Source organism: Pseudorca crassidens, chromosome 11, assembly GCF_039906515.1.
Source record: "Pseudorca crassidens isolate mPseCra1 chromosome 11, mPseCra1.hap1, whole genome shotgun sequence".
Taxonomy (NCBI): Eukaryota; Metazoa; Chordata; class Mammalia; order Artiodactyla; family Delphinidae; genus Pseudorca; species Pseudorca crassidens.
The window spans coordinates 48,511,753-48,539,594 of record NC_090306.1 but is presented as its reverse complement, the minus strand read 5'-3'; the positions used below and the strand labels follow the sequence as shown (position 1 = coordinate 48,539,594).

General features: G+C 55.0%; 2 protein-coding genes across 3 annotated transcripts; one reads left to right on the top strand and one right to left on the bottom strand.

Annotated features, from left to right (window-relative positions):
• Positions 1-21,921, top strand: STAT6 (signal transducer and activator of transcription 6). Of its 2 annotated transcripts, XM_067697038.1 has the most exons (24): positions 1-145; positions 2,752-2,888; positions 3,284-3,422; positions 3,718-3,801; positions 4,222-4,360; positions 4,487-4,539; positions 4,712-4,860; positions 5,449-5,580; positions 5,702-5,890; positions 6,222-6,309; positions 6,434-6,556; positions 7,154-7,246; positions 7,943-8,149; positions 9,335-9,429; positions 9,526-9,662; positions 10,002-10,148; positions 10,366-10,429; positions 10,536-10,646; positions 10,840-10,932; positions 11,742-11,807; positions 11,912-12,040; positions 12,119-18,320; positions 18,609-18,820; positions 21,596-21,921. In XM_067697038.1, exons 2-22 carry the CDS (start codon positions 2,773-2,775, stop codon positions 12,306-12,308), a joined length of 2,544 nt encoding a protein of 847 aa, XP_067553139.1. In that variant the 5' UTR covers positions 1-145; positions 2,752-2,772; the 3' UTR covers positions 12,309-18,320; positions 18,609-18,820; positions 21,596-21,921. The 2 variants fall into 2 exon arrangements, with proteins under 2 accessions (XP_067553139.1, XP_067553140.1); XM_067697039.1 differs by lacking the exon at positions 18,609-18,820.
• NAB2 (NGFI-A binding protein 2) lies at positions 13,397-19,417 on the bottom strand. Its single transcript, XM_067697040.1, has 7 exons — positions 19,028-19,417; positions 16,706-17,579; positions 16,235-16,368; positions 15,847-15,898; positions 15,622-15,754; positions 15,219-15,410; positions 13,397-14,250 (listed from the first exon to the last, which is right to left on the bottom strand). The coding sequence occupies exons 1-7, from the start codon at positions 19,108-19,110 to the stop codon at positions 14,141-14,143; spliced, it is 1,578 nt and encodes a 525-aa protein (XP_067553141.1). The 5' UTR covers positions 19,111-19,417; the 3' UTR covers positions 13,397-14,140.
• Positions 21,922-27,842: the final 5,921 nt, after the last annotated feature.

Here is a 27,842-nt window from a genome sequence, read left to right as displayed (position 1 = left end):
GTGTGTATTTTTTTTCTTTTTGGTGCTGGAGGTGGAGGGGGGGTGCTAGCAGGGCCAGCCCTGAACCCGCTGGACAGAACTACAGACCCATGGGGCCTGGCAGTGCCCGCTGAGAGAGGGAGAAGACAGCAGAGGGGTTGGCAAGGTGAGGGGATGCCTCCAAGGAGGGGAGGGTGGGGGGCCTCTGACTATGAATATGTGGGGCGGTGGGTTGCGGGGAGTGCCTCTCAGGATCCTCCCTCGGCAGAGTGGATGGTCCCCAAGAAATTGTTTCAGCTGGGGTTGGTGGTTGGTGGTACTGAGTTTTGGCAGTTTCGAAGTGTCAGAAGAATCTGGGGTGAGTACAGGCCCAGCACTTCCCCTCCCCCCCTCCCCACCGTGGGTCACTTTTTCCATACACCCCGTCCCCCGCACCTCCAGGAACATGTAAAGGCAGGGAAAGGAGGGCAAGGAGGTGCTCCTCTGCCCTCTGGGTTGGGGGGAGGTGGACGCCCCTCCCTAGAAGGCTGATACCAGAGGGCAGTAGGTCCTAGACAAACCCGTATCCGGGCCCCCCAAAAAGGTTCCTGTTCAAGGGTGCGGCTAAGGGGTGAGCGAGCCCCAGACGCAGACCTCATGGTGTCCCAAAGGAGAGGGAATTTCCCCCCTCAAAACTGCTCCACTTTTAGCGCGGCCAAGTCACGCAGTTAACCCTACTCTTGCTGAACTGGCTCCGCCTCCCGGCCCCCCGCCCCGCCCCCGCCGCCGCAGACACACACTGGGCAACTCAGAGAAGCTCGTTTGACTCTTGATCCTGTGGTCCCACGGTCAAAGGGTTCGGGAATGTAACGGTTGAGGTGAGGTTTAGGCCACGAAGAGGGCTGATGAAGATCCTGGACGTTGGGTTTCCCTTCCCGGTTGGGAAAGGAACACTGGCCCCGCCCCCTCAGGCCACGGCTCCTCCCTCCCTGCCTGTGTTGGGGGCCTACAGCAGAAGGTGCCCCTGGCCTGGCCGGCCGATTGACCCAGCCTGGTTACTGGGTGTGGCTGGGGGAAAGTCTGGCCCCCTGCTGCCTGAGGATGGAGTGGGGAAGATCTGAAGCCAGGACCAGGCCAGGAAGCTGGTCACTCAACAGGGGCATGTAGAAGAAAGGGGGGCTGCCTATGGCTTAGGGATCGCCTCAGTCCCCAATAGGGTAGGGAGAGAGGTCAAAGGTCTGAGCACCGTGAGACACAGGAGAGGAAGAGGGAAGAGAGAGATGGAGTCCTCCCCTGAGTTTGAAACACAAACCAAAAGGGGCCCCACCCCAAGGTGGGTGTAGAGAAAGGTCTATTAGAGGACCCTGAGCAGGAATGGGGGAGGATTCTGCCTTTGGGAGAAAAGAGCTCAAGGGGATAGGGACTGGGGGGAGCGGCAGGAGCTTCCAGAAAAGGGGCCCCTCTGTTCTCCGTCCCTCTGGGAGTCCTGGGAGAGAGGAGGGGCTAAAAGTGCAGCAGGAAAACTTGGGGTTACCAGGTTGGGGGCGACCCAGGGAGTTTCCATCCCCATCCTTTCTGTCATCTCTGGGAAGAGGGATAGTTTGAGAAACTGGAAACTGAGAGACCCCTGGGAAACCACTGGTTTACCCACCCCACCCTGTGGCCCACCCAGAAATGGGGAGGCAGCCTTCTCCCCTACCCTCCCATCTCCTTTCCTCTTGCCTCCTTTTCTTCTCTTCGTTGTAGCCCTAGCCTCCTTGCCCCTCTTCTAGGCTTTTCATTGAAGGCTTATTAACCCCACTTTTTTCTCTAATCTCTCACCACCTTCCTGAGTTCTCTCTACTTTTCCTTTCGCTCAATCTCCTCTTTTTCAATTCTCCTCCCATGCCCCCCCCCACTTAGGATTATGGGATTTGGATCTGGAAGGCATCCTAACAGCACAACGTGGTGGTTAATCCCCTCTCGGGTTCAAATCGCTTGCTGAGTGGCCTCGGCAAGTTGGAGAACCTCCTTGAACTCGGTTTCTCTACCCGTGAAAGGGGATAATTCTATATTTTAAAAATTGTTGCAAGATTTTAATGAGGTAATGAGCTCAGTATAATGCCTCATACATAGTAACTGCTTAATAAATGGTAGCTATCATTACTCTGCCATGCTCTTCATCATCTAGCCAGGTAGTTTTCAGATTCTCTCACGGAACCCTGGAATTTTGAGGGTTTTCTCCAGGGACACCTTTGGGGTCAGGAGGTGGGGAGAAGGAAGTAAGAAGCAGTAGAATTCCAGGCCTACCACACTTGCTTTCAACAGAGAAACTCCAATTTTATATAATTGGGATTCCACAGATTAAAACTAAAATTGTCCACTGCTTTAAAAAGTTTGGAAAGTTCTGCACTTTATGCAAGCCTCATATTTTATAGATGAGAAGATTGAGGTCCACAGAGGGGAGGTTTCTTGCCTACAGAACCAGAGCCAGGCCTAGAGCTACAACCCACATCCTCTGTCTTCTCTCAGAGAGCTTTCCCTACTGCCCCATTGCCCCTGTCTCCCACCCCGCCCTCTGACTGCAGCTCAGCTCTTCCCACCCCATCACCCCTGTGTCTACCGTTGAAGGAATTACCTTGTCTGAGGCATTGGCCAGGAATGTCCCTGGTTTGAGGTGGTCTGGCTGTGAGTGGTGCTGGGGACGGTCTCTGGGAGGGCTGTCTACGGGAGGTCCCTGGCTGCCCCCAAACAAAAGCCAGCTTTCTTGGGCGCCTCTCAGAGTGCCCAAGTAGCCTTGTTCCTTTTCTCCAGGCACCCTCCAAACCCCAGATCATGTCTCTGTGGGGTCTGGTCTCCAAAATGCCCCCAGAAAAACTGCAGCGGCTCTATGTTGACTTCCCTCAACACCTTCGGCATCTCCTGGGTGACTGGCTGGAGAACCAGCCCTGGTGAGTCCTGGCTGCCCCACGTTGGTCCCCCAGGTCCTCCCCAACCCACCTTCCCTTTCATTAGATCTTCTTCATCCCATTTCAAGACTTGGGACTCGTTATTCCATGTGCGGTGGTGCAGATTTAGCTGGGAGTCTGTGCCTCATGTTGATACGTGGAGTCCCCCACCCCCTTAGGAGGCTGAGCCAAAGAGGAGGGAGGTCAGAGCTGGGGTAAGGGCACCACCCACAACAGCTGGAAAACTGGGGAACAAGGGATGGGGCTGAGGGCTACAGAGGGCTTGGATGGAGGATAAGAGGAGGAAGGAGCCGCTGAGCTGATTGCTGTGGGGTAAAGGGACAGTAGAGCAGAGGAAGCCCTGACCCGAGGCTGCCTCATCCTTGATCTTCCTGCAGGGAATTCCTTGTCGGCTCAGACGCCTTCTGCTGCAACATGGCCAGCGCCCTACTTTCTGCCACTGTCCAGCGTCTTCAGGCCTCAGCTGGAGAACAGGGGGAGGGGAGCACCATCCTGCAACACATCAGCACCCTGGAGGTGGGGCAGGAGGGGAGGGGACAAGGCTGGGTGGGGCCTGGAATGGAGCTGGGGTGAGCATTGGATGCTGGAAGAAAATTGGTTGGATGCTGGAAGCAAATTGGTGTTCCTGTGGCTAGCTGTTAGCTAGCATGCAAATTAGATTTTAAAAGCATGCAAATGCATGAAAACTTCTGGAGCCTACAGTTGTGCTGCCTTTCAGTGCATGCGTGAATGGGGGTGCTGGGGATTGGAAGGGGAGAAAGACATGGGTAAGAGCCAGGCTAACCCTGTCTACCACCTTTCATTTCTATAGAGCATATATCAGAGGGACCCCCTGAAGCTGGTGGCCACTTTCAGACACATACTTCAAGGGGAAAAAAAAGCCATTATGGAACAGGTACTGTGGTACCCCACCTCCCACCCCAACCCAACTCCCTGGGACTTTAGCCTGAGCCATGAGAAACTAGAAGGAACTCGAACTTCAGGAAAAGTTCAGTGTTCTAGGCCCAGGATGACCAAAGGAGTCAAAGTGAGCCCCAAGTTAAGCTCAGAGAAGCTTGCAATGAGGGACTGAGGGTAGTGAGGCCTAGGAAGGAGAGAGCAAGTGATAAGGAGCTGATTCTGCCAGGAGAGAGGTCTTATCTTCAGGAAATTCCAAAAGGTCAGGAAGGACTGTCAAAGGAGAGAAGGGAGTCAGACAAGAGAAGTGGTCTGTTTTCTGCAGAGCATGGCGGTTGCACCCCTTTAGGGAGTGGAGGCCGAAGGGAAAGGGCTGGGCAGAATGTCTCACCTCCTGGCATCTCTCCTTCCTGTGCAGTTCCGCCACCTGCCAATGCCCTTCCACTGGAAGCAAGAGGAACTCAAGTTTAACACAGTCCTGCGGAGGCTGCAGCACCGAGTGGGGGAAACCTGCCTTCTCCGCAAAGCCCTGCAGCCTGGGGCTGAGGGAGGCCAAGGTGGGAGCCTGGGCCTAGAGCTCTAAGAGGGTCCTGAGGAGTGTGTGGGAGTGATCCCCTCTTGGATCTCAACCTTGACTGAACCTCAAATCTATCTGCACCCCTGATTTCTGCCCCTACCCTCAGTGTCTTTGCACAGCCTGATAGAAACTCCTGCCAATGGGACCGGGCCAAGTGAGGTGAGTAATGGACTGGGACATGGAGATTGAGCTCCAAGGGCAGACTCTGAGGGTCTCAAATCTGTGGAGGGATGGAGATCAGACCTCAGAGAGGTGAGAAAGAGAGCCCTACCCTCCAGAGCTGGGTGAGGAGGAAGCGTGTGGCCCTGGCTCAGGCCCTTTCTTCCCATAGGCCCTCGCCACGTTCCTGCAGGAGACTGTCGGGGAGCTGGAGGCTGCCCAGGCCCTGGTGCTGAAGAGGATCCAGATTTGGAAACGGCAGCAGCAGCTGGCAGGGAATGGCGCACCCTTTGAGGAGAGCCTGGCCCCACTACAGGAGAGGTTGGGGCAGGGCTGACAGGGAAGGGTGGGGGGCTGGGGGTGGACACCTGCTGTCCCTGCTGGAGCACCCACAGGTGTGAGAGAGAAAACCAGGCCAAAGGGTCTTGGGGTGAGTGAAGACTCAGAGAAGCCCGTTCCAGCAGAGCCATGCACACTGTTGTTCAGGTTGTGTCCTGTACACGTGCACCCGGCGGACGGGGCACAAGCAGGAGTTCTTCCAACCCACAATTCTCTCTTCAAGCCCCGTGCCCAGAGGAATGGGAAGTCTATTTGGTCTATTGGGCGGGGCACCTTTGAAAATGCACAAAAGCATCGTATGTGCTGGCAGCTGACCTGGGTACCAGAGCCCTGGGGAAGAGGCAGCTGGGTTTCCACAGAGCTTCCAGGCACTGAGAAGGAACCTTCCTCCCCAGAGCCAAGGCATGTCCCACAACTCGGTTAGCCCAGGTGCCTTGCAGCCACGCCCACTGCTCATCCCACCCCTCCACACACACTCTCCTGCTATCTTCCTGGGTTTAGGGGTGGGGGGTCTGGGCGGGGAGCAGGCAGCCTAAACCCTGTGCCCCCTAACCACTGTCCTGGCCCCAGGTGTGAGAGCCTGGTGGACATTTACTCCCAGCTGCAGCAGGAGGTGGGGGCGGCTGGTGGGGAGCTTGAGCCCAAGACCCGGGCAGCGCTGATTAGCCGGCTGGATGAAGTCCTGCGAACCCTCATCACCAGGTATGAGACCCCAGCCTGGCCTAGAGCAGACCCCAAGGAAGGAAGAGGGTCAGAGCTGTGGGGAGGGCACCAGGAGGGACCCAGCTGCTAACTTCCCTTGTGTCCTCCTCACTCCTCCCAGCTCTTTCCTGGTGGAAAAGCAGCCCCCCCAGGTTCTGAAGACTCAGACCAAGTTCCAGGCCGGGGTTCGATTCCTGCTGGGCCTGCGGTTCCTGGCGGCCCCAGCCAAGCCTCTGATGGTCAGGGCCGACATGGTAACCGAGAAGCAGGCGAGGGAGCTGAGCATGCCCCAGGGGCCCGGGGCTGGAGTGTAAGCTGGGGCTGGAGAGGGGCTGGAGGGTGGTGGAGGCCAGAGGAGACTGGGGGACTGGCACCACGAAGAACAGGGTGATGACAGGGAGGGCGGGCCATGGGATGTGGGGACCCTGTATGATAGTCAAGGCAGAGGAAGGGGAGGGACCCATCAGTGCTGGAATGGGGTGGGAGCATCATGATTTGGCTAAGATGGGGACTTCTCCCTTAAGAACTCAAGTGGGGAGATGGAGATTAGGGGCCAGTAGTCCAGGCCATTAGCCAGTGGACTCAAGCCCCTGCCACTCCTGGCCCAGTTGGGATGAGCCACTCTCTGACTTGCCTGGCAGAGAAAGCACTGGGGAAATCATTAACAACACCGTGCCCCTGGAGAACAGCATTCCTGGGAATTGCTGCACTGCCCTGTTCAAGAACCTGGTGAGGCCTGCGGGGAGCAGTGGGCGGGGGTCCTCAGGCCAGGACATTCTCCTTGGAGAGGGTGTTGGGAGCCCAGGAGAAGCAGTCGCTGCCCTCACCCTCCTCTCCCTCGCCCCACCCGCAGCTTCTGAAGAAAATCAAGCGGTGCGAACGGAAGGGCACAGAGTCTGTCACCGAGGAGAAGTGTGCCATGCTCTTTTCCACCAGCTTCACGCTCAGCCCCAACAAACTCCCTATCCAGCTCCAGGTGAACCGAGGCCCCAGCCCTGCCCGAGGCGGGGCCCCAGGTGCCCCTCCCGGCCACACACTGGGGCCCTGCATCCTCACTCTTCATGACTGCCCCATACCCTGTGTGTTTGGGATTTGTGCATGCTGGGGCCCCGGGTGAGCGGGGAGGAGCCAGAACCGGAGTGCACACCCCGGGGAATGACAGCGTAGGAACAACTGGCACTTACGCACGTTTCATAGACCAGGGCACTGTTTTAAGTCACACACGTGCACACACACGCGTGGTTTTCACAATAACATTCTGAGGTATGTATTATTACTAGCCTGATTTTATAGATGAGGACATTGAGACACAGAGACATTGAGTAATTAGCCCAGGTCACACAGCTACTGAATGTTGGAGCTGGCATTGGAAACCTGGGGACTCTATAGCACTGACCTGTAACCACTTCTCTGCAGTAAGGCCCTAACTGAGCTTCAGAAAGCACTCGATAACATACCATGAGTTTTTAACCATGTTGTATGAGTCCAGTAGCTCCCCTGCACCTTCAGAGCCAGCCCTCTGTGGAAGCCCCTTGCCCCAGTAAGAAGAACCCCCTTTCCTCACCCGCTTCAGGCCCTGTCTCTGCCCCTGGTGGTCATCGTCCACGGCAACCAAGACAACAATGCCAAAGCCACCATTCTGTGGGACAACGCCTTCTCTGAGATGGTGATGAAAGACCTGGAGTTGGCGGGGGCAGGGGGGGCTCTTACCTGGGAGGTGGGGTGCAGGCTGGCAAGCATGTTCAAAAGAGAGTGACCTTAACTCCTTCTCATAGACCTGTTTTTGTACTCCTGACCTCTTTTCGTGCCAATCTTTTTCATACTTCATTTTTTATTTTATTAATTTATTTACTCATTTATTTTTTGGCTGCCTTGGGTCTTCGCTGCTGCGCGCAGGCTTTTCTCTAGTTGCGGCGAGCGGGGGCTACTCTCGTTGCAGTGCGTGGACTTCTCATTGCGGTGCCTTCTCTTTGTTGCAGAATATGGGCTGTAGGCGCGTGGGCTTCAGTAGTTGTGGCTTGGAGGCTCTAGAGCGCAGGCTCAGTAGTTGTGGTGCACGGGCTTAGCTGCTCCGCAGCATGTGGGATCTTCCCGGAGCAGGGCTCGAACCCGTGTCCCCTGCATTGGCAGGCGGATTCTTAACCACTACACCACCAGGGAAGCCCCCTTTTCATGCCAATCTTAACAGCTATCCTGCAGTAGCACCTTAGACTCCTTTGGAAAAGCACCATCTTTGTTGAGCAAGTTCAGGGGGACAAGGCTGGGGAGCGGCAGGCTTGGGGAAGTGGGAAAGATGAAGGCCCTCGTGAGGAGGGATGGGGATGTCAGCCTGAGGCTCCCTTTCCTTCTCTCCTCCCCCCAGGACCGCGTGCCCTTTGTGGTGGCTGAGCGGGTGCCCTGGGAGAAGATGTGTGAAACTCTTAACCTCAAGTTCATGGCTGAGGTGGGGACCAACCGGGGGTTACTCCCAGAGCATTTCCTCTTCCTGGCCCAGAAGATCTTCACCGACAACAGCCTCAGCATGGAGGCCTTCCAGCACCGTTCTGTGTCCTGGTCACAGTTCAACAAGGTCATTCCCCTGCGCTTCGGACTTCCCACCCCCAAGCTCTTCATCCCTGGGGCACTCAGGGCTTCCCCAACGTCTGCCCAGGGATCAACCGCTGGGATCTTCACAATGCCCCACCACGTTCATCAGGAAGGCCTCTGTCATGGCCCAGGCAGGAAAACCCCTCAGGTCTCTGGCATCCCCCCGTTTTGGTCTGGGGGCCCTCCGTCCTCCCTCTTTGCCAGTGATCTGCATGACTCACCCAGATTGTGTGTAAACACAGCTTTGGTTCAAAATGACTTTGACCCATTGGGAAAATAGGTCTTATTGCAAAAACAGGGACGAAATCCCACAGGGACATATGCAATAATACCAGCTACCATGTGTTGACAGCTTACTGTATCCAGGCACTGTGCTTCAGCAGTTTAGATATGTTATCATCCCAACATCCCTTTGAGGTAGGTACTATTACCCCCATTTTACAGAGGATGAACCCGCCCAGAGGGGTTAAGTGGTTTGTCCAAGGCCTCCCAGCAAGTGAGTGGCATGTCTGGGATGGAACACCGTATTTCTGACTCTTGTCCTTAGCGACTACATTTTACTGCCTCCAAAATAAGGTGGCTCAGGACTGGATCTGTTACAAGAAACAGGGGAAAAAGGAGGTCTGGGTGTCTCGGTTGAGGACCAGCTGGGTAAATGCAGTCACGCACTGATCTCTTTTTTAAAAAAGGAAGAAAGAAAAGCCCACACGACCAGAGGATGTGTTAGCAAAGGGAGCAGGACACTCACACCCTGCAAGCTGCCTTCTCTGGACACCACTTCCTCCAGGCCTCATTCAGGAGGGTGTGGGCACAGTGGTTAAGAGGCGGCCCAGCCCAGACTTCCTGGGCTGAATCCCAGCTCTGCTTCTCACCAGCTGTGTGAGAAGCAAGTTATTTGACCTTTCTAGGCTTCCATTTCTTCATCTGTAAGATGCGATACTCACAGGACCTACCTCCCTAGGCTTGTAAGATCAGATACATTAATTTATGAAAAGAGCACGGAACAGTGCCCGGCACGTGGTGAGCCTGAGTGTCGGCCATGTCATGGATGGGGTCTCAGGTCCAATGTGGTTCCCTCAGTCCTGTGACTCTGTCGTGTAGGTACTCACAGCCCAATGCCTGCCCTAACTAGGCTCCTGTGCCCCCACCAACTCCCCTCTCCCCACAGGAGATCCTGCTGGGTCGTGGCTTCACCTTTTGGCAGTGGTTTGATGGCGTCCTGGACCTCACCAAACGCTGTCTCCGGAGCTACTGGTCAGATCGGTGAGTCCCCGCCCCAGGTGGCCTGAGCAGCTGTACCTCCAGCTCCCACTCCACACCCTGCGACCCCATCCACATCCTCTCCCTCATCCTGGCCAGGTTGATCATTGGCTTCATCAGCAAACAATACGTCACTAGCCTTCTTCTCAACGAGCCTGATGGAACATTCCTCCTTCGGTTCAGTGACTCAGAGATTGGGGGCATCACCATTGCCCATGTCATCCGGGGCCAGGATGGTGAGGTCACCCCAGCCAGTCCTCTGCCTCTGTGCCTGTGCCCTCTGGGGTTTCTTCTGGGGAGGAAACATCCTGGCCTTCCTTGAGGCCAACCCTGGTCTTCAAGAAGTTCTTCCTTCGGTCCAACTTCTCTTCCTCCTTCTGTGGTCTAAACGTCTACCTTCTCACTGTGAGCTCTGTGGGAATGGAGACTGGTGGGTCTCCCTCCCTCAGGACCCTCACCCTAGCTCCTCTCCTCCTCACCTTGGTAGATTGAGAATGAGTCCAATAGTGGGAGGAGGCTGGGGTAGGGGAATAAAGTCTGGACAGAGGGGACTCAAGGTCTCATTCCTATTGTAGGCTCCCCACAGATAGAGAACATCCAGCCATTCTCTGCCAAAGACCTGTCCATTCGTTCACTTGGTGACCGAATCCGGGACCTCGCTCAGCTCAAAAACCTCTACCCCAAGAAACCCAAGGACGAGGCTTTCCGGAGCCACTACAAGCGTGAGCTGGGGCTGGCAGTTCTGACTCCGTCCTGTTGTCCACCTTCTCCCTGCTCCCAGCTGCCCCCTCCCTGCCTGCTGTGTGTCATCCCCGACTTCTCTCTCCATTTTCATCTCCCTGCTTCTGCTACCTGCCCATCAGCCATGCTCACCTTTTCCACCTCCCTTCCTCCCTAAATCAGAAGCACTCCATGGCTCTCCTTTCCTCCCCACAACAGCTGAGCAGATGGGTAAGGACGGCAGGGGTTATGTCCCAGCTACAATCAAGATGACTGTGGAAAGGTGAATGTGCTGGTATGGATGGAGGGTGGGGCCCAGTACTTACCTGGGGGAAGGGGTGGTGGCATCAGCCCCTGGTCAGTCACACATGCCTCCTCCCCTCCTCCAGGGACCAGCCACTTACCACCCCTGAGCCCCAAACGCCTACCATGATGCCCTCTTACGATCTTGGAATGGTCCCTGACTGCTCCATGAACATGCAGCTCGGCCCAGATATGGCGTAAGAAGCTTGAGAGACGGAACTGGGAGTGGTCTGCGCCAGCAGGCTGTTTCAGCATGGGCAACTGGGGGAGCTGGCACTGGGGGCTGAAGTAGGGTATTCCCTTTCCTTGAAAGGGATTCCCCATCTTGAGGCAGGGATTTGGGGTGTCCAGGAGAAGGGCTGGCATCAGGGGTCTGCTTTCTTTCCCCAGGCCCCAGGGGTACCCACCACGCTCTCACTCCATCCCCTCATATCCAGCCCTTCCCCGGGAAGAATCGGTCAATGTGCTGCCAGCCTTCCAGGAGTAAGTGGGGCCCCCTCTGGGGAACGGGGTGGGATACCCACCTGCAACGGGCCTGCGCACTTGCATTTGTTAGGGAAGGCTCTTCTGTGAGAACGGGGTGGCAAAAAGCCAACACCTGGGTCTCTTCTGTCCATTCCACTGAGGTGTTAGTGGTTAAGATCCATGTTCGAATTCCAGCTCCACCACTTGCTGACTTTGGGCAAGTTACTTAACTCTGATGTGTCATCTGTAAAATAGGGAATAATGATAATAACAATACCTACCTCACAGGGTTATTGTGAAGGTTAATTGAGTTAATAGTATGTGTAAAGCTAAACACAGTACCTGGCTCACAGGAAGAGCTATGTTAAGTATTAGTATTATCTCTCCCGCCCCTGAAATCTACTGTCATTTATCTGCTGTCTTGATTTTTATTTATTTCTCTTTTTGGGCCTGAAGTGGCATAGACACTTGTTCTCCAGGTAGCCCTCAGGTGCTTACTAACTCTCAGTCGAGGCATGACATCTCCCCTCCCAGGAGTTGAGGTAGGGGTGGGGACAGGGGTACTTAGAGCCAGCAAAGTTCAAAGTCCAAAGAAACATCAGGAATTAGCTAATCTAGCCCTCCTCTCTCTCCTGCCCCCAGTCGCCAATGCATTCGCATTTATACAGATGAGAAGTCCAAGCTCACAGGTGGAAATGGCTTGCCCAGTGCTTGCCGTCAGGATGAGGAGCTGGAAATACTGTTTCCTCACTCAGTGGTCTTGACTTTGCAACACCCTGCCCTCGTCCAGCTTTTCTTTCTGACTGTGTCGTCCTTCCTGATTCCAGACCTCACCTGCAGATGCCGCCCAGCCTGAGTCAGATGAGCCTGCCCTTTGACCAACCTCACCCGCAGTGAGTGACGCCCACCCCCATCCTGAGCTCATGCGCCTCATTCATCCCCAGCCTCAACCCCCCGACCCCCGCCACCACCTCACTTACTTCTCTGGGCCCGGCAGGGGCCTGCTGCCGTGCCAGCCTCAGGAGCATGCCGGGTCCAGCTCCAAGCCCTTGCTCTGCTCAGATGTGACCATGGCGGAAGACAGCTGCCTGACGCAGCCGGTGGGAGGGTTCCCTCAAGGCACCTGGTGAGTGTCAGCCGGGGGGTGGAGGCTGAGGAGTGGGTGCCATGCCTATCTCACTGCTTCCCTCCTTCCTCCCTGCAGGGTCCGTGAAGACATGCTCCCGCCCTTGCTGCCTCCCACTGAACAGGACCTCACCAAGCTTCTCCTGGAGGGGCAAGGAGAGTCAGAGGGAGGGTCCTTGGGAGCCCAACCCCTCCTGCAGCCCTCCTGCTATGGGCAGTCTGGGATCTCAATGTCCCACCTGGACATAAGGGCTAACCCCACTTGGTGATCCCAGCTGGAGGGGGAGCCCAGAGACAGCTCTCCTGCCCCCATGGACCTGCTCTGAACACCTGCCTGTGCTCCTGCCAAGCAGCAGCTGGGGAGGGTGTCCTCCTATCCCCACCTACTCCCTGGTCAGGAGGAAAAGACTTTGCCAGGAGAATGTATAGTGGGTGGAACATATCTACTCCTTCCTTCCCACCACACACCCCTGCCCTCCACTTTCCAAATACTGGAAGGGAAATTCAGGTTCCAAGTGAGACACGCCCCAAAACACCTGCACACGCAGAACACACACACACACACCCTCTCCTTAGAAGATGTGGCTGAGCAGGAAGGAGGCTGGGCCAGAGCACAGGTGAGGGCATGGAGGGCTTCTCTGCTTGCCCTGAGCCGGGGCTCCGGACACACATGTGGAAACACACAGACACGTGCACACATTTGCTTCAGAGGCTAGGGGTGGAAGTATGGGCTTGGGTCCCAGCCCTGGGGGCGCGGGAAACCGTTCAGGAGACCCTGAGAGAGAGGGGGGTCTGTACATTTGGTCGCTGATGTGGGTTTTGCCCAGATTAAAAAACAAATCCCAGTCAGCTCCAAATTCCTGCCGGTCAGATGCAGGCTTTTGGATGCGTGTACGAGATTGTGCAGAACTATAAGGGCCGAGTTTGCGTATAGCTGTGTGAAAGTGTGTGGACCTGAGATGTGTTAATATATAGATGTCACACGTTAGTTTTATGGCCACATAGAACACGCACCTCTCTGATTTTGCCTGTGTGACCACACGTTTGGAAGTGTGAGACACTGCTCAAAAGACACCAGCGAGTATACTAGCCTCTCTGACGTATGCTAACCCAAACGTACTAAGCTTTGAGTATGACTGTGCCCAGGTTGGGTCTATGTGGCTGTAGCTTCGATGGCTCAACACCTCCAATCCTGCCCAGAGGCAGAGGCTGAGCCTGGGGTCCAGACTCAGGTGTGTGGTCCTCATGGTGTATTGGGGGCCCTACCCGCTTCTTCTTTTCTATTTCCCCACCCACCGCCAGCTTCCCTCCACTCCCCAACCCCATGCCACCCTTTCTCCATCTTGGGGGTCATAGATCCTAAGCCATAAAATAAATTTTATTCCAAAATAACAAAATAAATAATCTACTGTACACGATCTGAAAAGAAAGACGCTCTAACTGCTCAGACAGGTGCTGCGGCCCAGATCCCAGCTGAGGGAGACCCTGAGTCCACCCAGGCCTCCCGAGGGGGCCGGTGAAGGGGACCCCACACCCCCCTAGAGAGGGCAAGAGGGAGAGAACCGCTGAGAGCTTGGGGGGAAGATGGGGATGGGTGGGCGAACTGCAGCACTTGTTAAATTAAAGAAACAAACTAGAAGCACAAAAATGGAGGAGCAGAGGGGAGGAGCAGGTCCAGTGTTCCCAGGCCCCCAGATCTGGGGGGAAACCGTTTCCATTTTTAGCTGCTGGACCCTCCCAAGCCCTTTCCCCCATGTCCAAACTGAGTCCAACTGCTCACGTCACTGACTCTAACTAGAGAGGATGGGAGTGTGCTGTGTAAGGGAGGGGAGAATCCCAAATGCCCTGGAGGCAGAGTTCTTGCCTCCTTGCTCTGGGCAAGGGTGAGGGGGCACCATGCACCCTCCTTGTGTCCTCTCGCCAGGCCCCTGCTTGTTATTGCTTGAAGCCCCATAGTTCTATGCCCATGGGGCAGGTGGGGAGGCAGGAGAAGGGCAGCGGAAGGATCCAGGGTTGTGACTAGATGCCAGGGATGGAGAGTGGAAGGGTCTGTGTGAGCCAGAAGCCTGGTGCCCTGGGTCTGAGGACGCCAGTCCCCCCCTCACTGCCGGCTGGCCTCAGCCTCCACTTTCACGCTGCTCCTTCGACCTTCCACCAGAGCAGGATGGGGTCCTGGGGCAGGGCATCGGTCCAGCAGCCCCTCCTCGAACTCTGCAGGGAGAAGGGGTAGGTTAGGAGGCTGCAGGATGGACGCTGCAGACAGAGCGGGGCTGAGAACAGAGGCAGGGGTAGAGAAGGCTGCGAAGATGAGCTTGATTTCCTGACTCCTGCCCACCTCTGGTCTAGGGGGCGGTTCCATACCCAAGTGTGTGTGCCCCCCTCCCCTTGCTGGCTGTGTGTAGCTCTCTGTCTCTGGATGTGTCTCTCTCTTTCTGTCTCTCCCGCCTCCGTTCTGCTGGAATTTCTGGTTCTGTCAGGAGCTGTGGGGGCGGCTTGGCTCTGACCTCTCCCCCTCCCCCCTTCCCAGGCTCTGCTGCCCCCGCTTATCCCTGGCCTCCTCTCAGGGCACCCCCCCAACCCTACCATGCCCCCCAGGGTTCTTAGAAGCCAAAACAGGGGGGACACAGGAAGCCAGCCTCCCAGCTCCTCCCCCAAGAAGAGCCCCCCTGTCAGTCCCCGCCCCCAGTTCCCACCCACACACAGTTTAAAAATACCAAGCTAGGGTTGGTGGCTTTGTCTGCTGCGTCACTCTGAGCCCAGCCGATGCCCGGCCCTCTGCCGGCCTCCTTGCCTACTCCCGCTTCCCCCATCCACACACAAAGCATCCCCCTCTGGGCTCCTCCAATTCCAAGCTGGCAACCCTACCCCAACTCCTGGCCTGCTCCACCCTCCTGCGTCGGGAGAAGTTCCATCCAAACTTCCCTTCTTGGTGGCTCTCCTCTTCCTGCTCCCCTTCGTTCCCCATTCTCTGTCCCCCTGCTCCCCAAGCTCGCCATTCACAGACGTCCACTTGGGGTTAGACCCTCCCCACTGGGAACAGCCCTGCAGGGTTCCCCCCTCCTCAACCCAAGGCCTGGTTAGCTGGAGCCCCACCATGCTACTGCCCCGAGGACACCAGGACTGCTGTGCGGGGCCTGGGCGGCAGGGGTGCTTGGGGATGGCACTGCTGGCTGCCTCACCTGCGAGAGGTGGCTTTGCGGGCACACAGGGGCTGAGGCGGCCCACGCGGTCGTGGGAGACGAGGCGGGCTAGCCGCAGCCCCTCGTCCATCAGCGTCTGCTGCAGAATGTGGCGGCTCCACAGCCCATGGGCTGGCAACGCCAGAGGCAGGTCAGCAGGGGGCGGCGTCAGCCTTGGGCACGACCCCACAGCTGTGGGCAGGGGCACGGGTCAGGTAGGGGGCCGCAGTCAATGGAACCCTCACCCTCAACCACACAGCCAGCTCCACGGGCCCAGGCCCATTCGCTCCCGCCCAGCCAGGCCTCCCAGCCCTGTGCCAGGCAGTGGCCTCCTGGCGCCCTCCTCCCACACCTTCCCCCCACCCCCGCCCCCTCAGTGAGACGCACTCTGACGCACACTCACCCTGCAAGTGTCCATCCAGGCTCTCCCCGGACAGGCTGGCGCTGTCTTCCTCCAGGCTGGGGCGGTATGGGTGTGCATAGGACTCAGAGCCTGGGGGAGGCTGCTGGATTTCAGAGTGACTTTGTTCTCCAACCTGTGGATGCCCCAAATGGGGAAATGAGGACTGGCAAGAGAGGGGGCTGGGGAAGATGCCCTAACCTCCTATATGTACCCTAGCAAACCTACCTCTTGTTTCAGTTTCTTCAGTGGGGGGCCTCCCAGTTCTTCAGGGTGGAGCCTGCAAAGATGGAGAGAAACAAGGAGGGTGAGGCTGGGGAGGGACACATGGTGGACAGGACACAGAATCTGATGGGGAACATGCATTATTCCCAGGATCTGGAAAGATGAAGGGTAAGCAGCAGTCCCCAGCTCAAGCAGTATTGTTGTGGGGGGCAGAAGGGACCTGAGAGGGATGGGAGGTGGGGCCAGACCTAGGCAAGTGGACTTGGCCAAAAGCAGGGACACGCAGGCAGGTGGGAAGCAGGCCTACAGGCACCTGAACTGGAGGTCAGGACGTGACCCATCTCCTTGGCGGGATTCTGATCTAGGGAGAACCTGGAGAAGGGGGTCTCACCTGGAGCCCTTCAAGGAGGACAAGTAGGTGCTCTCTCGGGCCACTTGGCGGGACAGGGAGAAGAGTTCCACCCTTCGCAGTAAAAGAGTGTTGTCCCTCATGCAAAACTGGGCAGCAGCCTCGTTGATGGTCAGCTGTGGAGAGGACCGCCAGAGCAGTCAGAATCCTAACTGGCCCACCACCTTGCCCAGACCTCCTCACTCCCCTTCACCACCAGAGAAATGAGGCTTATCCATCAGATGTTTGCTTGGGTTTTGACATCGTGCAGGAGCTTTCTGAGGAAGGAAAACAGAGGTCAGCACCCACAGCTTCCTAGGAACGCCTGGGGCCTCCTCCCCTCCTGGGGTGTCCTGAGCGGCGTGGGGCTGGACAGCCGGGCTCTTGCCTGTGTCTCTGCTTCCCCCTTAGTTGAGGGAAGCACTGCAACCACTGAAGTTGGTAGGGGAGGGGATCAGGGCCTGGGGTCCTCACCTCATGCAGGCTCAGCTGCTTGCCCTCCCGCCGCTTGGAGTCAAAGCGGCCATAGATGATGCTGTATTTGCGTATCTCCTCTTCCTTCTGGCTGTCATTATCGTCCATCTCAAAGATGTGGCCCACGCTCCGTGCCAGCTTCTTGTTCAGCTTCAGCAGGGAAGTTACCTCCCCAGCATCCCCCCTTGGGAAGCTTCGGAAGATCCTCTCCACGCTCTCCACCACCATGCGTACCATCTCTGGCTCCAGTCGATCCGGACCACCACCAGCCCCAGCTGCTGCCAGCCCCCCAGCCCCAGTCCCCTCAGGGACTCCTCCCCCTGCAGGTGGGGAGAACGGGGGTGAGCCAGCCTCCTCTTCTCCTCCTGCCCCAACATCAGACTCTGGAGTGCTCCGGCCTGGCCAGATCCGGGGGTCCCCTGCCCCAGGTCCCCCAGACAATGGTGACAGCTTCTCTCCGAGTTCAAGGGGGCTCTTAGGGCTAAAACTGCGGGCACTGCCCGCCTTCTCCCCTGGGCTGCCATGCCCGTTGCTCATGCTCCCTTTCCGGGTCCCTGCAGTTTCAGAGATCTTGAAGAGTGGAATGCTGGAAACGGGCACGGCAGGCACTGGCTGGCTGAAGAGCCCTGGATTGGTGGCCCACTCTCTCAGTGCCTTCTGTAGGCGTCGGACATGGAGGGGCTTGGTGGCCATGCCCACGAGGGCCATGATCTCCAGGAACTCCTCCTCACCCGCCTCACACAGCTGCTGCACGTCGTCCCCTCCCTGCTGGATGAAGGTCTCATAGTAGGAAAGGAGATTGGCGCGCTGCAGGACCCGGTACAGCTGCAGCTCCCCCAGTGTCCGAGGCAGGGCCATGGCTCGGGCACTGGGCCTGAGAAGGAGGCGCACAAAGTGGGGGGCAGTCAGTGCAAGTTCCCTTGCTGGGTACCAACCCACACTCACAACTGTTTTCTCTTTCCTGCCTGTTTCTCTTCCCCTCTTTTGAATGCTCTCTCTACCCAGACCTGAACACAGACTAGGAGAATCAGGCACTGCTCAGAGGCACAGCCATGCCAGTGCTATCCCAGACTGGCCGCAAGTACCAAAAGCCAGATCAGTTTTTGCCAAAGTCAAAGGCTCCAAGCCCCCCTCCTCAGCTTTTACTTTTCTGGCCTGGGGCAAGGAGACCTTGAGCACTGAGGCCAGCCAGCACACCCCTGGGATGGCTGGACCAACCTCTCTTCCAGAACACAGTGCTCACCTTCCACCCTAAACACCTAGCAGTCTCAACATTACACAAGTTAACTTCGCACACTGAGGTGAATGCAGGACCCCCATCCTCCCTGCAGTGGACACCTAGGACCACTATGGGCCAGCTTTATTCCCTGGTGGCATCCTGCTCGTGTGGCTGAGAGGCAGGGGTGTGGCCTCTACCCCTGCCCTTTTCCACTCAGTGAGCTAGGCAGAACATCCTCTGCTCCCCTTTTCCCACCCCTGCTCAGCTTTTCCCACGGATTAGGCATTCTTTGCCCACTCTTGCGCTCTCTCCCCAGGACCTCCCCTGCCTTCCAGACTGCCCAGTGCACCTCAGTTGGCCCCTCTCCCAGCAGTGACCTTCCCACCTGCTCCATAGGTAAGCCCATCCCTTCAGCTCGGGAACGGGAGAGAGGAGGAGTGCCTCAATTGTTCTGCTTCGGGGCCCGGTCCGCCCCCACACACTCCCACAGTGCTACCGTCTGTGGGCGAACACCGCCGGGGGGCTCCCGCCTATTCTTCTCTCCCTCATTTTCCACCCTCGTCTTCAAGGGTTGTGTGGGTGCGACTCAAGACCCCTTGAGGGAGGGGCCGCACAACGAACCCCCCCCCCCCCGCAAGCCACAGAAATGGAAAGAGACGCCTAAGGCATGCCGCGCTTCTGCAGAGCTCCTTTGATGCTCTGTTGGTTCAAAGGCGCCGGCTTCTCTCGGACCCCGGAGCCGCGCGCTCCGTGCCGACGACGGACTGAGCCAGCTGAGTGGCCCTCCCCCGGCACTGTTGCCAGCCTTCCCCTAGCGCTTGGGAGCCTCCACATTCTTTGCAGGGGGCTCACATGCCAGGTCATGCGCACAAAATAAACGGGCGATGGAGAATTAGGTACTGCTCTTTCACATCCAGCTTCATCAGCTTCCTGCCTGCTCCCAGGGCCCCTAATTCGAAGACGCACCCCCTTTCCGTCAGTCTCCACCCCCCACCCCCGTCCCGCTTCCCCTCGTCCTCTGCTCGACCTCCGCCCTCCGGACCCCTTTCCCGAGTCCAGCTCCACCCATCTCCACTCCCCGGCGCTTCCCTTTGCCCACTAACTTGAGTCTGGGCTGCGGGGTCCGGCGGGCGCTGTCCCCTCCGCCCGGCGGCTGCTCGGCTGTGGGGGAGGGAGCTCTGTGCATGGACGGCTGCAGACCACCGGGGATGCCCCTCTCGGTGCCCAGAGCTCAGCGCCTGCCGCGCGCTGCTCTCTTCCGGGCGCGCGAGGCCGTGTCCGCCGCTGTCCGGGCTCCGTCCCTCCCTCCACGTCTCCTCTCTTCGAGCCTCCGCGCCTCTGTCTGTGCCTCTGCCCCCCCCCACCTCCCCGGCTGCGCTTGCCGCCTCTCCGCGCCTCCGCCCCCGCAGGACGCACGGGGAGCGAGGCCCGGCGCAGCTCTGGCTGCCTGGCGGGCGGAGGGCGTGGGCCGAGCCGGGGGCGGAGGCCGGGGGCGGGGGGCGGGCGCCCGGGCCTCTCCGCGGGCCTCAGGACGCCGCGGCGGAGAGATTGAGAGAGGCGGAGACTGGGGGGAGGGGGTGTGGAGCAGGAGGCGGGGGCGGGGACTCGGAGCCTGGGCGCCGAGTTGGGGACTGAGGTGACCGACGCTGGGCTGTGGAAGGCGGGCTTGGGGATCCGGCGGGCGGGGCGAGGTCGCTCCGTGCCGCCCACGCCGGATGCACAGCCGGCCTTCTCCGCGCCCACGTACCCACGTGAGAGCCCAGCCGGCGACATTCTTACTCCCACCCCCTTCCCCTCCGAGCGGAGAGCGGAATTTCACAACCACGCACAGGTACACAAAGACCCAGAAGCGCACGGACGGGCACAGGCGTCTAAACTACGCGGACGCCTGCCTGCAGACTCTCGGGCTTCGCAGTGCTGTACTTGTGAATGTTAGGAGCGAGCCCGTAAAAGTTGTTGGAGACTTGGGGTGCACGGCTCCTTTCGCGCGTGCATGTGATTCCCATAGGGTGTGCACTTCAGGAAGGTCTGTGAGCGTGGGGCTCTGCAGGAATCTTTTACATATCCTCGCGCTGTTCCCCAGCCCCAAAAGGACTTATTTGAAGAGGCCGTTCTCGGAAACCCAGGCGTCCTCCCATCCCTGCCCTAAGTTCCCGTCGAAGTTTGGCGAACAGGAATGGGCGGGGCTTACTAGAAGCTACCACTTAGACGCGCGGCGATTAGTCGCGTCGGGTTTTGTTAGCGCTTAGGTCAGGCTGGGGTGGGAGGGGTACCCCGCCTTCCTCTACTCGTCGCACCCTATTTGCTGAGGCCCCAGGGACCTGCTCCTGGGGAATTGTGTGGCAAGCCTGGGAGAAAGAAGATACCCTTTCTAGGGATGTCTATTAGGGCACTTTGCCCGCAAGAGTCTAGTGGAAGATGGGCAAGGGCCGGCCGCATCCAACGTGGCTCCCTACAGAGGAGTAGGAGGGAGGAGCTCCTTCGAGGAGCCTAGCCCCTCCCCGCAACCCACCCCCCTCCCCGCTTTGTTTCTCCCAGCCCCATCTGGTTCCCATTACACTCCCGCCCACGCCTGGGAGGGCGGACGGGCGGGGGCTCTGAGCGCCCGGCCGTGTGGCTCTAAGCCCCGAGGAAATGAAGGAGGTTGGGGGAGAGGCGGCGGGAAGCGAGCGTACTGGCCAGAAGCAAGGTTCCCCCTAGTCCGAAACCTCACCCCCGCCCGCCATTCCGCACTTCTGAGTGGGTGGCGTGGGCCAGGGCTGGTTATACATTCCGGCCTGGTGAGGGGACCGTTAGGCCTCCGGTGGGAACCGGAGAGGAGGGGGTGCATCACTGGGGGGAATTTCGGTAGCCAAGATTGTCTTCTCCATGCCATTAAGCCCCAAACACGGGGGTGGGGAGTGATAGAAATGAGCTGAGTCCTCGGTCCCGAAACTGGAGGGTGCGGCTACACGGGGTCCCTTCGGGCTCACTCCCCGGGGGCACTCCCGACCCCTCTTAAGTGTGTGGGCGCCCCTCCCCCCTCTCGTCTCCGGTTATTTTAGAGCCTTGGCTGCCAGCGGCTGGCCCCGGGTTTCCACGTGCCTCCGCCCTCCCTCTGCCCACGCTCCCCGTGACGCACATCCTCCGCCCACGCAGCCTCTGCTCGAGGCGCCCCCCTCCCTCCCACCCGGGCCCCCTTGGGGTGGTGCTGAGCCCCCGGATCCGGAGGGAGACGCTGGCCCGCCCGGGGAAGAGGGCGGAATAGGGCGTGAAGCAAGGGGGCGGTAACCAACTGGGCTCATGGCAATTGGGTCCCGGCCCAGGAAAGAGCACGGTGGAGGAGCCAAATCTGGGGCCTCAGCTCCACGGTACTGGGGCCGGTACTAGGCCAGAGAGGGACGAGGAGCGAAAAATCCCACGCACTGGGCCAGCCCACTCCCCTAGGGGTCAGAAGGAATCTGTTTGGGTGCGGACGTGTATCTGAGAGTGAAACTCCCGAGTGTTTGTATCTTTGTTTCTCAGGGTTGTCGTGAGGTTCAAATGAGAGGGTGTATATGAAAACTTTGTAAATTGTGAAATGTTAATAAGCAGATTTAAGACGCTATTGCCAGTTTGTGCCTCTGTACCCTGAGATTATGTATTTATACGTTTCTTTACATCTAGTTGTGTGTGTCTCTGTCTCTCTCTAGGTTTGTGAGCCCCTCTGTGTGGATTTAAAAATATGTACATTTAAAAAATCATTGACTTGTCAAGCCCCACCAGAGGCCGAGACGCCCCCGCAGCCGGAGCTGCTGAGATGTCTGTTCTTCGCTTCCCTCCCACTCCTACCACCTCCAACTCCCCTCCTACTCCCTTCCGTTGACAACAAGGAATTTCCAGCCTTTAGCAAATGGAGAGAAACAGAGACAAAGAGACCAAGACTATGAGAAACTACGGAAAAACAATAAAGATAAGAGACAGGTGGGGGAGAGGCTGACAAAAAGGGGGTGCGGCAAATTAAAAACCTTAATTTCTTCTTTTTCTCCTTGAGCCCCGTTTTCCCCAGTGTGGCTCAAGCCCACTTCCCTACCTGACTCACCTGCTCCCTCCCCTCTCCTTCCACGTCGGTGTTCTCAGAGGCTCACAGAGCTGAGCAACGGATCCCATTTAATCAAGGATTAGTTTAATGCTACACTGATCACTTCCAGGAAGGGAAACGATCCTCAGTCCCCATTTTCCAAGAACAGAGGAAAAGATTGTGAAGAAAGTGGGTGGAAGAGGAGTGTAGAAATTGCCAACCAGAGGGATTGTCATTCCTAGGCATGAGTAGATTTTCATCCAGCAGATTGCACTGCTCACTGACCCCCCACCCCAAGTTTTCACCAGACCAAATCCAGCTCATACAGCAAGATCTGGCTCAAATGTCACCTTCCTGGTCCCTCTCCTTCTTGTGCCTCCTCTAGGCAGAATTAATTCCTCCCATCCCTCAGTGGCCCCAAGGCTCTTTGTATACGTTTCAATTATAGTTGCTTGTTTCACCTTTAGCCTGGGACCTCTCCTAATCTGGTCTCTGGTGGGCCCTCTGAAATGAGTGAGTTGATGATGCTATTTCCAGGCCTGAGCAGCTTTGAAAAGGGCAATTGACACAGATTTTACTCCAGAGGGGGCTGAACCTGGGCAGAACTGTTCAAGTGGAGACAATTGTTTTCTATGTCTCCTTCCTTTAAGCTTAAAGTTTCCAGCGGGTCTCACAAGTCTGGTTCCTTGGCCTTCTAAAATGTCCACTACTCTGGCAAATTAATTCATACCCAGGTGCTAAAGGTAAAACTGAAATCCTTGCTGGTAACAGAAAAATATGAATATAAAGTATAATGATCCTCTTTTTTTTTCTCTTTCGTCAACATGTTAGAATTGTAGTCTTCAGAGGAGTACTGTACTTCAGTTTTGTCATCTTGCCAGGGATGCTTCACCTCTCAAAGACAAATAATCCTGACTTCTGCCTTTAAGGAACTCATAGACTAGTGGGGGAGGTAGACACGATTACAATGTAGTGCCATAATAGGGGTACAAACAATGATAGAAGTATAGGGGGCAAGTGATGTCTTCTGCTTGGAGTTGTGAGGGACTGGTTTAAACAGGCATCCAAAGGAGGTGATGATGCAGCCTAGGATTTGAAGTGTAAATAGATTTCCAGGAAGAAGGGACAGTCAAATCAGAGAGAGCAGAATTTAAATTTACGTGGAAGTATGAAACAATGATATGTTTGAGAACCTAGAAATTGTTCTAGGTTCTAGAGCCCAGGGAGGTGTACAAGGCCATTTCATTAAGAATATTAGAGACCAGTGCTTCTCAAACTATAGTAAAGGACCAATTTTTAAAACAATTTCCAGGGACTTCCCTGGTGGCACAGTGGTTAGGAATCCCCCTGCCAGTGCAGAGGACACTGGTTCGATCCCTGGTCCAGGAAGATCCCACATGCCGCGGAGCAACTAAGCTCATGCGCCACAACTACTGAGCCTGCGCTCTAGAGCCCGCGAGCCACAACTACTGAGCTGGAGTGCCACAACTACTGAAGCCCACTCACCTAGAGCCCGTGCTCTCAACAAGAGAAGCCACCCCATGAGAAGCCCAGGAACCGCAACGAAGAGTAGCCCCCGCTCGCAGCAACTAGAGAAAAGCCCACGTGCAGCGACAAAGACCCAAGGCAGCCAAAAATTTAAAAAAATTATAAATAAATAAAAATTTATTTTAAAAAACCCCAACAATTTCCAATCACGGTAGAGTCCACTACTCTATAAAATACACTAAAAGTGAATTATTAGAAAAAATGAAATAAAATCTCATTTTTATTAAATTCAATAAATATAAAATTTCTCTGTCAAATTCCTATCAAAGTTTCTAAATGCCTACACTTAATTTCTGAAATTGTTTCATTGCAGATTGGTCACAAACTTTGAGTAGCACTGTTGTAGTTAAAATTTGTTTATGTTTTAGGTCATATAAGGGCAATGGACTTCATCACAGGAGATACCATGGAAAAATAAAGACTTGGTAACATGGGAGTGATGTGGTCAGATATGCATTTAGGAGTAGTGTAGAGGAAGGGTTTTATGGCTGCAAAAACAGCAAGGAGGCCAGCTTGAAGGAAACTAAAGTGGTCCAAGAGAGCAATGGTAAGGTGCTAGACTAAATCACTGGCGTGGGATGGAGAGGAAAGGACAGATTCAAAGGATAGTCAGCAGGTAAAATCAATAGGACTTGATGATTGGCTAAAGGGTTGGGGGAAGAGAAGAGTTTAGGGTGACTCTTGGGCTTCTAGCTTGGGTGATTGAGTGAATGGAATGGAGCATCTTCAAATATTTACCGTCTGCAGTCTTTTTCCTAAATTGAGAAAGTTATGAAAACCAAAATTTTTAATTTCTCATTTGACCACAGAACCTAATCTGACCTGAACTTATTTTGTGGCAGACCACCTAAACTTACATGAGGTTATTTATAGTTTCATTTATCCCACTTTCATTTATACCAATGTGGATCTTCATATCTCTTATTGCAGAAATATTAATTTGTTTATGAGGTGCTGTCCCAGACCCCATTAGGATTGCTGCCTTATATATTGTATATGTATCATATTACATTTCTAAAATCCAAAATTCTGAAACACATTTACTATCCAGATTTTCCACCCCATTTACTCATCAGTCTTGGCCTGAGTTCTTTTGGCTATTTGCATAAATCAGATCCGCCTGCAGGTAATGAATAATCATTGCACTGTGTGCTATGGAGTCTGAAGATGATTCTCAAAGTGTTTTGAGCAGTGTCCTTATTATTAAAACAAGGCTAAAAGCTTCTTGAGTGTCTACCTGGAAGTGACAGAACTCATTTGGATGATAAGGTGTGATGTGTTTATGGACAACCAGTCTCTTTACTGTACACTTTGTTTACACATTTGAACAGCCAGTGGCAGTCCAGTGGTTAGGACTCAGTGCTTTCACTGCGAGATCCCGGGTTCAGTCCCGGTGGGGGAACTAAGATCCCGCAAGCCACGCAGCACAGCCAAAACCAAAACCAAACCAAACCAAACCAAAACAAAACAGTGGTCAGTGATCCTCTGGAATTAGTTCCCCTGTTCTCTGGACTTTGTTCAAAACCAAAGAGCAAGCTCTGAATGCTGAGAATTTGGGACCTGGTGGAAAATGAAGTGTGTGTATGGGTGTGGGTGTGGCTGTGGGTGGGTGTGTGGGTGTATAAATTATTTTTTAAAACAGTTTTAGACTTGCAGAAAAATTGAGAAGATAGTACAGAGAGTTCCTATGTACCCCACATCCAGTTTCCCCTATTATTATCATATATTAGTATGGTGCATTTGCCACCTTAATGAACCAGTGTTGATACATTATTATTATTATTATTTAATTATTTATTTTATTTATTTACTTTTGGCTTCATTGGGTCTTTGTTGCTGCGTGCAGGCTTTCTCTAGTTGCGGCAAGTGGGGGCTACTCTTTGTTGCGGTGCGCAGGCTTCTCATTGCGGTGGCTTCTCTTGTGGAGCACGGGCTCTAGGCGTGCGGGCTTCAGTAGCTGTGGCACATAGGCTCAGTAGTTGTGGCTCACGGGCTCTAGAGCGCAGGCTCAGTAGTCTTGGCGCACGGGCTTAGTTGCTCTGTGGCCTGTAGGATCTTCCTGGAGCAGGGCTCGAACCTGTGTCCTCTGCACTGTCAAGCGGATTCTTAACCACTGTGCCACTAGGGAAGTCCCTGATACATTATTATTAACTAAAAGTCTATAGTTTACTCAGATTTCCTTAGTTTTTACCTAATTTTTTTCTGTTCCAGGATCCCATACATGATACCATATTATATTTGGTTTCCATGTCTCCTTAGGCTCCTCTTGGCTGTTAGTGTCTCAGATTTTCCTTGTTTATGATGACCACGAGGCGTACTGGTCACGTATTTTGTAGGTTGCCTCTCTCTTTTTTTTGGCCATGCCGCACACGGCTTGCGGGATCTTAGTTCCCCACCCAGGGATTGAACTCCTGTCCTCAAAGGTGGAAGCGCCAAGTCCTAACCACTGGACCGCCAGGGAATTCCCTAGGTTGCCTCTTTATTTGAATTTTTTTAATGTTTATCTCATACTTAGATTAGTTTTAGGGGTTTTGGGGAGGAAAACCACAGAAATACGATTTTCTTCATACAATATCAAGGGTACATAGTAGCAACGAGCTTAATTTTTGTTGATAACTGACCTCTTTAGGTCAGCTAGGGGAGTGTGTGGTGTATGTATATGAGAGACATAGGATGACCACTGCAGCCAGGGGTGGCCTTGACTTTTCTGAGGATGAAATTTCTTCTCTTGCCTATGGCTCAGCCCCATTTTGACTCTTAAAAAAATCCTTTGTTTTGAAAGCTTGAACCTTCCCCAGCAGTTACCTCCTTCCATGACTTCCCCCTTAACTCACTAGCCTCCATTATCTCTAGTATTCCTAACCACCACTATCAGATCCTCTAAAAAATAAGATGCTTCAATTTCGACTAACATTTACTGAACACCTGCTATGTGCTAGGCATTCTGCTAGGCCCTCACTGTGTAAATCATTTAATGGGAAGCGCCTGATGCACAGAAAGAACCCAGGCTTTGGGGTAAGACTTGGGTTGGAACCACAGCCCAGCCCAACGAATTATGCAATCTTAGGCAGGTTCCTTTGCCTGTCTTAGCCTTGGCTTCTTCATAAATGAAGCTATTTATCTCACAGGATGTTGTGAGGAATAAAAAAGTTTCTCTTAATATTCACATGCATTTTGCTTCCAACAAAAACTACCCTATGACCACATTTTAAAATTAATTTATTTTGTCTGTGTTGGGTCTTCGTTGCTGCGGAGGCTTTCTCTAATTGCGGCAAGCGGGGGCTACTCTTGTTTTTTTTTTAAAGAAACTGCTTTTTATTTATTTATTTGTTTATTTATTTATTTATTTTTGGCTGTGTTGGGTCTTCGTTTCTGTGCAAGGACTTTCTCTAGTTGCGGCAAGCGGGGGCCACTCTTCATCGCGGTACGAGGGCCTTTCACTGTCGCGGCCGCTCTTGTTGCGGGGCACAGCTCCAGACGCGCAGGCTCAGTAGTTGTGGCTCACGGGCCTAGTTGCTCCGCGGCATGTGGGATCTTCCCAGAGCAGGGCTCAAACCTGTGTTCCCTGCATTGGCGGGCAGATTCTCAACCACTGCGCCACCAGGGAAGCCCCGTATGACCACATTTTTAAACGTTAATGTTTATTCCTTATAAAACTGTCAACACAACTTTCTGTCACTTCCCTTCTAAATCATTTAGGATTTTGGAGGACACAATGTCTTAAGTTTCCCACAGTGACAAGATCGTGGTGAAAAGAAAGAAAGGAAACAGAGGGAACCTGAGCCAATTTCGATGGAAATATCAAGTTTGGTAAAAAAGAGTTAACTCCGGGGCTTCCCTGGTGGCGCAGTGGTTGAGAGTCCGTCTGCCAATGCAGGGGATAGGGATTCGTGCCCCGATCCAAGAAGATGACGTGCCGCGGAGCGGCTGGGCTCGTGAGGCATGGCCACTAAGCCTGCGCGTCCGGAGCCTGTGCTCCGCAATGGGAGAGGCCACAACAGTGAGAGGCCCGCGCACCGAAAAAATTTGATTTTCTATTGGTTAAGCTTACCATCAATCGCGCCAGTTGTAAATAAACTGGAGACGGAAGCATGTTGTTAAGGGGTGGGATCTTCCTGTCGCCATTGCTAATATGAGAATCAGTTTTCTAATAGGCTGAAAGCTGCTTCTTTCCGCCCTCGCGCATCAGTTGCTAAGAGGCGGGACTATAGGGTGCATAAAGGACTGAAGGCTCGAAGCCTCGCCCGTCCGATTGGTTGGTAGGGGGCGGGTCTTGTAGCGGATAGGCTGCTGGCCCTGCCAGTTCCGGGTTAGTTGCTGGGGAGGGGCAC